Source organism: Aulonocara stuartgranti (genome assembly GCF_965226115.1).
Source record: "Aulonocara stuartgranti genome assembly, chromosome: 5".
Lineage (NCBI taxonomy): Eukaryota > Metazoa > Chordata > Actinopteri > Cichliformes > Cichlidae > Aulonocara > Aulonocara stuartgranti.
Window position 1 is genome coordinate 21,192,843 of NC_138943.1, and position 9,264 is coordinate 21,202,106.

At 38.4% G+C, this 9,264-nt stretch overlaps 2 protein-coding genes across 2 annotated transcripts; both read right to left on the reverse strand.

Moving 5' to 3' along the window:
• Positions 1-895: 895 nt before the first annotated feature.
• LOC309707535 (caveolin-2-like) lies at positions 896-2,175 on the reverse strand (the record flags this gene model as incomplete). Its single annotated transcript, XM_082534905.1, has 3 exons — positions 896-1,052; positions 1,259-1,446; positions 2,023-2,175. The coding sequence occupies 3 exons, from the start codon at positions 2,173-2,175 to the stop codon at positions 896-898; spliced, it is 498 nt and encodes a 165-aa protein (XP_082391031.1).
• A 3,750-nt stretch (positions 2,176-5,925) lies between these two features.
• On the reverse strand, positions 5,926-8,948 carry gpr61l (G protein-coupled receptor 61-like). Its single transcript, XM_082534883.1, has 2 exons — positions 8,716-8,948; positions 5,926-7,826 (listed from the first exon to the last, which is right to left on the reverse strand). The coding sequence occupies exon 2, from the start codon at positions 7,772-7,774 to the stop codon at positions 6,470-6,472; it is 1,305 nt and encodes a 434-aa protein (XP_082391009.1). The 5' UTR covers positions 7,775-7,826; positions 8,716-8,948; the 3' UTR covers positions 5,926-6,469.
• Between the last annotated feature and the right edge of the window lie 316 nt (positions 8,949-9,264).

Sequence of the window (9,264 nt, forward strand, 5' to 3'; positions counted from 1 at the left end):
AATATGCAGATGTGATTGGGTGCCTAGGCAATCAGAGCTCTCTATTTGAATATGCAGATGATGGTCTGTATTTGACTATCATCCACAGATAATGGCAGACAGGTTCCAAGGTTGCACACCTTCTGGCTCTTAAACTTCCACTCCTTTCGATTTACACTACATTTAACACAGGAGGCTTTCTGTTATAAACGTGTTACTTCCAATCAAGCTAAAAGAAGATTCAGAGGAACCTTTTTCCATAGAAAAATAAATCAGAGTGAAATTAGTTGTTGGTCTCCACCTTCAGCTATCATCTTGTTTAGTAGAAACTACTGCATATAGCTGGATTCAAAACCTTAAACCAAAAGTTGTTAGCAGGTGTTGAAACTTTTTTTTTTTACATATTGCATTCATATTGTCTTCATTAACCTCACATACACATCAGTCCATCCAGAGGACTGTCCAGTGCTCTGCTAGAGCTCTTAACCTCCTAATCTGTTTTTATAATCAGTTCAAATTTTATGGGTGGATTAAATTGGAAATTAATTGCAATATTTGTCATTCACTTTGCTTTCAGTGGATTATTCTTTTACATGTGTATTAAGGAGGTTTAAATATAATTTATTATTGAATTATTATTTATTAATTCCCCTCAGTGTATGCTTTTTGTGTTGCCCTTATCTAGACAGCCAAAAGGTTTTATGCATAATGCACTATAATATTTAGAAAACAGAAGACTAATTATATATTTCAGCATGACAAATTACACGATAAGTGAATAAAAACAGAATAATCACAGATGGTTAAAATACAGATGATCATTTCCCTCCCAGCAGAATTAGTATGCAGTCTGTCGCCGCTGTTCATGTGCCATAATTGCTGTTTTAACCAATCGTTTCCACACAGTGTGCTTCCATCAGTTTTCATCTTTTGCCAGAAGGATGGTGACTTGACCACAGCACTTTCCAATACTGGTAAAGAATGGACTGATAAAAATGTTCAGTATGCTGGCCCACACAGTCTGAACCCAGCGCATATTGATGAGAAGGAGCTGCACACATGGCACGATCAACCTGAAGGACACAAAGAAGAGGACAAAATATGAGCTCATTTAATAAAAAGGAAGTGAAAATCATTTTGGACTCCTGGATAGAGTCCCCTGAATGTATCAGAGAAAACGTGACAACCATTTCTGCCTAAAGATTCTTACTTAGCAGAAAACTAGTGCAGCTATTCAGTCTTGTCTGTAAGTCTGCTTGTCACAGTGTAAGTGTCCTACCAGATATGCAGGCAGCTGAGCACAGCAAAGAGGAGCCCTGCTGCCAGTGAGACTGGCACAGCCAGCAGGAGAGAGATGAATCGGTAGCACCATAGTCTGGATACCTCAAACAGGGCGTGACTCCATAGCCACACTTTATCAAAGCTCCGCACAGAGGGGGGTTCTGCAATCACATCCTCAAACATGACCTCCAGACACAAACAGGGAGACTGTAAGTGATTCCTATGCTGGCATGAATGCCGTTTGCATGTTACAAATATCAGAAAATGATCATGAGAGATGAGGTAAATGAATGTGTTACTGTATCAGAGAAACAAAACAATACTTTATAACAGTGGTCCAAAACTATTTCTGCCATGCTCTCCCTCAGATTCCAGTAAAATTTCAATACACTCACTCCACAATTTTTATTAATGACTAACAATAAAAAATCATTTACATGTCACTAATAGCACTATTAGAGTGTGTGCATATGTCCACTTGAGGTCAGTATTGGGAAACACATTATTATTATTAAACTGGTAATTCCTCTTTCATTGAGTGGAAATTAAGCATAAGGAAAGTTTTCAACAAGGACTGAATTTATCCAAACTGGATAACAATTTACTCTTACAAACTTTTTAATTGGATGAATCACGTGTACAACAACAGCTTAATAACTAAATCTGAAACACAGATTTAGTTACTAAGATTTAGTGCTCCCTGTCTCGTGTCCTGTACTGTGTATTCTCTGCTCATGTTTCTGCTGGTTGCACATTGGTTACCTTAAGACTGCTGTTGACTTTTTTGGGATCCCTGTCATAAATCACAGGCCTCGTGTCACTGTGGATGAAGTCCAGAGCTTCAGAGTGAACATCCACCTTTACTTCCAGCAGTTCCCCCAATGGTCTCTTGTCTTTCAATCTTTCGTCCTCCATGTTCAATAAGCTGCGCTGTGTGTCTGAATGGTATCATCGAAAACAGGGAGGATGAGCAGGAGGACGGCTGGCTTGTTGCTAGCACCCAGGTGGAACATAGTATTCTGCTGACTGAACTGACTGCTGTTGAGGAATGCCTTTATTGGCTTTTACAGCCGTGCTTTGACATTTTGTGACACACTACATTATAAGTCTCATTTGTGCCTGCATGAGAAATATCCATCACTTGTGGAATCAAATCAGTCCTGACTTCCTGCTTAAATATTGCCAGGGTGATGATCAGGGGGAGTACTCTGGCACTCACATTACAGAGTTACTTCATCACAGCGACAGTGTTTGGCAGTGTTGGTCAATTAAATATAGACTCCTCACCAAATCACCAGCTCCTTGCTAGCAGTCCCTATCCCTCACAGCATAAAGTAAGCTGTCCCATTGATTTTTTTTGTATTCGTTTGTCTATTGTAAAACCGTGCCTGTGTAGTCACTTTTTTTTAACTTCAGCATGGCTCCTTGTATCAAGAAAAAAAAACCTCAAACCTTAGAGTCTTTAAATTGTCCTCACAAAATGAATCCTCATTCATTTCAAAGCATCAAATTACAGTGTGAGCTTTATGTATTGATTTCATATCATATTAAGTGTATTTCTATATTTTATTGTGACTTTTTCTCCCCTGACCTTTAAAAATGTATTGCTGAAGGTTTCTTTCACTTAAGTGTGTGGCGAAGGCGTGTTTTTAACATGTTCTTTGGTACTGCCCTCTGAATTAATCAAATGGATCTTTCAATTCAATATTCTGGGCACAACTGTGCTGTAAAGAGTGTCAGATTTGATCATAGACAGCTCTGTCGCATCTGTAAGACTTAATATTCTGTGAAAAAGAAGACAGCCGTCTATCCGGTTATGTGTTGAAAATTATTTCAAGTCTTGGTCTTGTTAGAGATGTCAAAATAAAAGGATGTGAGGAGGATTGACTGGTATGTAGCACACTCTGTTGGTCATGGTTCTTCATTGCATTTTTTTTTAATACATCCCTGTTACATAAAGCAGCTATTCCACTCACACATGCTTAAATTGCTCTTTTTCCCCACATGCTTGGGATGCAGTACTGTGGTAGTGTTGGCAGGATCTGATTAGCTGATGATTAATAGTGTTTGGCAACCACTGTGATGAAAAGCCCCTGGAAGACTGTGTTATATGATTGTGTTCACAGTCAGTAGATTCACTTATTATTAAAAGTTGCTTACATAGTTTAATCTAGCTTATAAAATTATCATTTTAATCAAAGTCATATCATCAGTAAAAATTAAGAGGAAAATCACAGTAAAGCAGTGTATACTTACAGTTTGAAAAGATAGCATAAGCACTGCACAAGTACTTGGTTGGGTATACTGCTAAAACACCCAACCAGAATTAAAATATCAAGTGTACTTTACCCAGATTAGGTTCTGTGTGCATATGGAAAACAATAAATGAAAACATAATATTAAATAAAACTAATAGCAAAGCCCAGGCCATAGTGGTGTGACTTATAGTATTGTGTGTTTCTATTATTATTTTCTGAAAATGTATTAAAACTGTACAAAATAAAACCTGAAAACAACAGTCTAGGTCATGATTTGTGTTGAGCTAGAATTCTTCACAGCATTCATCATAGCTGTATTTCACTATGTCCTCTGTCTGTAGCTCACAGGCCCAGATGAATTGCCTGAAGATCTGTTAAGGAGGCAGGCACACTGTGATTTGAAATACCTCAAATCTTCATGACTGGATTTTTTATTTTCACGCCAGCTGCAAAATAAAAACATCAAAGAGTGCATACGTCTGTGTTGTCTGTGATCAGTTTGTTCCAGATCAGGCCTTTGAAATGTGTGTGTCAAAGTGAGTGTTCTTTCCTTTGCCACTATTCAGCCGGATGAGATAACACTCAACAAATATCTTAAAACGAGCTTTTCTTCCCCCACCCCATCCTTCAATTTCCTCTATCTGCGCAGATATAAACTATTGACAGGTCTTGAACCTCTAGAATTACATTTTCAGATTCAAAGGGTGGTAGATCCACACATAATATGAACATCAGCAAACAGGCACAAAAGCACCCAACACCAATAACCCGCTGCTGTTTTATACTCCCCACAGCTCTGTCAGATTTGAAGAGAGAGGTCAGACTTCTGTCTGACCTTTTTTCCTGTTACTGTAAAAGAAATACTCGTACATTTCAAAGCTGTTTCCACACCAGCTGTGTGTGTATGTGTGTGTGTGGTCGTGAGAAATGATATGATGGTGATCCAGACTGTGCACGGTAAGAAAATTCCCCATTAAAGTATAAGACTGTATTATAGGATTGCTAGTATTAAGATCTTCAGAGTGTACATCCACGTTTACTTCCAGCAGCATTCTCGTTAATTTATGGTATGTTTACTGTAATTTACAAGTAAAATTTGTTACTGTAAAATTTATAACACAGTGCTGTGATGCTGTGATGTGATGAAGCTTTGCCTTTTTAAATTGGTGCTACTGTATTCTCAAAAGAGTTTATTAAGCTATGTAAACTATAAATGCACCTTCTATTCTTTTTTCTTTATTTATGAAAAAAAAATCCAATGCTTTGATTATGAAAAACTGGTGTAATCAAAATTTTACCAGCTGTCCTCAAGGCAAACACACACAAACACTGGAAACATTACAACAACAAAGGCTGAAAACAGCCTAACTGGAAAAAAAAAAGCAGAATAACAACAACTTATTAATTAATGATTCGAGCGTAAAGATTTTGTGCTTGTCATGAGAAAATACTGAGGTCACAGTAAAAATGTACAGTAATCGGTGGTTTACATTATCCCCAAAGACATCAGCATTTACACAATTTATTTTTGCATCAATGTTTTACTGTGTGTCCTACTATTAATCTCTTGATTGATGTGTGTGAGTCCTAAATTGTGCGTATTATTATTATAATCTCAAAACTGTACATTTGAATAATAGAGTCCTTTATGCTCCCTTGTGTGCTTCTGCATCATTAAAAATAAAATAAAAAAAGCTACCACGGCATTTACCCAGGGATTAAATATACAGCTACAGTAAGGTAAGAGTGGTGCATCGTGTATAGTACAGCAAGTGAAATGGTGTTAGCCGTTATTTGCTGTAACCACACTATTCTGTCTTTTTCCCTGTTTGTGAAAGACTAACACAAACAGCAGGGGTCATAAAATAGCACTTTGTCACCACTCTCAGAGCATAATCATTGCCCAGTAATGATTTCCATTGTAAATTCACTATCGTTTCCTCACCATACCTATGTCACTATTATAGTAGCCCTTATTTGCAGGGACTTCTGTGACCTACCTTCAGTCTTTCTTTGCATGTTAATGATCCGTATCTGAACTTCCAGACCTTTTAAATATGAATTAGCAAACTCCAATCAGGATCTGATTCTTAAGTATACATCCAGCTGAAAGGTCGCTGGTGCTGTGCGAGTCACCTCCAGTCACTCAATTTCCACGACGACAGAGCCAGCTGATGCCCATGATCCATCAGCATATCTGTTGCACAGAAGAACTCAAAGGTATTAGCCCTCAGGTTCATTTGACCTCTGAACACAGAGAGCATTGGCACTTCTACGGGATTATTTGGTCATATATGATAACCACAAGCTCCTGAATATTAAATAGAAAGGCCCACAGCTTGGAAACATGTAGCACTTTAAAAATATCAACACAAAAATAGCATTTAAATATACATTATTATTGAGATATATAATATACTTGTTATTGAGAGGAAACCGGGAACCAACTCTCAAGACCTTATTATTGCAGTATTCCAGATTTACATTCATTCCAGATTTACATTTATAAACATATAGAAAATTACCACAAACACTGTTAAAATCTGAGAAATCAGAGAAAGGTTAAATTACGTTGGAGAATAGATCATCATTTCAATATTTCCGGTTACAGTACAACCACAGTCCCTTGACCTAAATAGGAAAACGTATCATAATTAAAAGATAAAATATCCTAAACATTATATTTGTACTTGAACAGATTTTTTCCAATACTATCTTAAAACAATACTGTCAATGTCCATATGTATGTTAAAAGCATTATTGTAACTGTTCCTTCTGTTTATAGAGGCCACTGGATTTTGTCCACCATCACTTATTCCTTCAAAAGTGGCCTGCTTTTCCCCAGCACGGACAGAAACATATTGATTAAGATCAAATGTCTTGCAAAAACAAAGAACAGCTACAGTGACTACATATTAGCTCTGCAGTACACAACTTCTGCTCATCATTGTTTAAGCATGCTCCTCTGGTATTTGTCCAGGTATCTTATTTACTTGATCCACAGTATGGGTAGTGGATGGTTGGGGACTGGAGTTGGCACAGTTGGATCGAGTTTCAGTTGTACTAGTGGTTCTTTGAATGAACTGCAGGAAGTTTTCCTGAAACGAACCCTCTTGGCTTGATGCCCCAAACTCCAAAGGCTGTGTAAGGCAGCAACGTCTAAACTTTACCAGCTCCTCTCTGATCTGTCTGTTCAACAGGCCGTAGAAGAATGGGTTGACAGCAAATGAGGAGTAGGCCAGCCAGGTGACAGCTTCCTCCAAGTCCCCAGGGCTCTGCATGGAACCAGTCAGAGACATCTGCAGGTGGAAGATGAAGTAGGGCAACCAACAAACCAGGAACTGGCCTACGATGAATACCAAAGTCAGTGCAGCTTTGCCTCCACTGAATGCCCTCTCTGGAGAAAGTCTTTGTGGCAGAGTACGGGTGGTAGTGATCATGGTAGTCTGGCTGTTGATGGAGTCAGAGCGATCCTTGGCAGGGCTTGCATTTGCCCATGTTGTTACTGCAGGGGCTTGCTGCAGGGCTGCAGAACGAGCCACCTTGTACACAGCACAGTAAACAGCAAAGATAACCACTGCTGGAGCCATGAAACAAACCACACTAAATAGCACTGCAAATACTCCTCTTAGGCGACTGTGGCTCGCGTGAAGAGAGCAGTGAGCCGCTGCAATCGAGCTCTGAGGTCCGTAAGCTGGCCATCCAAACAGTGTGACAATAGCCAAGAGGACTGACTTAACCCAGATCAGTAACATGACACCAATAGCAAGATTGATGGTCATCTTGACTTCATAACGCATTGGGTGTACAATATAGAAGTAACGTTCTACACTGATGGCTGTGATGGTGAGAATGGACAGACAAATGAGGAAAACATTAAGAAAGATGTAAACCTGACACTCCAGAACAGTGAACACAACAGTTCCAAAGAACGGCGAGCTGGATATGATCCCCAGAGGCATCAGGAGGATGGCACACAACAAGTCAACTGCACACAGGTGGCACACAAAGGCAAACCTCTTAAGGTGAGGCGCACGAGCAATCGCCACCATCACACCAGTGTTGGCCAACAAAGCAATGAGGTTGAGGGTAACCATGCAGAACAAACCGAAAAGATCTTTGATCTGTGACTGAGAGCTTGTGACAACACCCACATCAGCAGGAACGGTAGGATTGGGTTCCCACAGGGCAGTTGTAAGATTCAGAACAGAATGATTTGCCACAGAGGCTAACATGGACCTGGTCTTGTCAGCCATTATTAAATCGCAGCTTCCTCCATTTTTATCTCAGATTTCTTGATATGTGGATCTGTGTTGAAAGGAAATGGAAAAACTCTCATAAAACATCTATAAACATTTTAAAGTAGTTTAAAAGCAGACTTTACAAGCGTATTTATGTATCTATTAAAAAGGTATGCTTTTTATCTCTGTGTATGTGATCGCCTCTGTCCATAGAATGTCTTGCAATTTTATTTAATATGAATTAATTGAGAAATATATTGCAATTAAATTACCACAGTCATTTAATTCCTCACTGTGACTTGTTAAAAGGTCATAAGAATAATAGCAGCTGGTGTAAACATATTGATGGGTAAACTTTGAAACGTTTAGAGTAAAAACAATGGTTATACAACGTTCAGTCAGCTTACTAAACTGCTGTTAAATTAAAGAGTTGTGAGGAGAGTTGTTTCTCTTTAAAAAGTCTAATCCATTAACAGCCAGTACTCTAAGTGGTTTTACAGACTGATTTAGATCTAACTGCAATCTGATAAACCTTTGTTCACACGGCATTTTGTTTTCATCAGGAAGGAATTATTGACTCCTTTTGTTGTATTTGCAATGTCAGGATCAATTACGAGGAGATGATGTGATGTAGAAGTTATTATAATCACAACTGTGACTGAACAAATTTTGGTAGATTTTGGTAGACACACTAATAAAAGTAACTGAAATTATAAACCCATTGTTATGGTAAAATGTAGACAAGTACAAGTTATTACTTTAGACCTGCTGTAGGAACACACTAGTACCACTACTAGATACTGAAATAGATTGCAATGGTACACTTTCAAAAATTTCTGTGCCTTCATACATTATTGTGGGGAAAATATATTTATTGACTCCCTTTTGTATTTTTGTTTGCTTAATAAAGAAACAAATAGAGCACTGAAAAATGAGATCAAACTGAAACAACTTACCCATGAACCACTCTGTTTCTACACCATAGTTAAATCTGAATAGGTTAACCAAGTGTCAGTGCTGACACCACTATAGCTTAAATCCCACATATTGTTTATGCAGTCCCAGCTTTTTTGTTGTTCTTGTTAATACCACATGAAAAGTTTAAGAGGAGAGTTTCAGAGCTGCTAGACAGGTATATTCCCAATTCCATGACGGCTTTCCATTTTTAAATGATGCTTCTTCTCTTCCTTCTCCCTTCCTCTAGTAACACCCCAATTGCTGTTTGATGCTGTGTATGGCGGTGACTGTCACACATTGTATTGTGTGATTGTGTGAGTGATGTGTTTTTTGTTTTTTCAAGCGGACACACACTCCTCTGTCTTCCTCCAGAGCCCAGTCTCTCCTGGGTCCTAACAGCCACCAGTTCAAAGATTTATTTCTGTTTTTAATGTAGCTTACGTTGGCACTGCAACGGTTTTCTTTTTACATCTATTTGACTTTAAATATTTTCAATTTACTGGATCTTAGGTCATCTACATCTTAAATTATATGTTTCATTGAGCTGG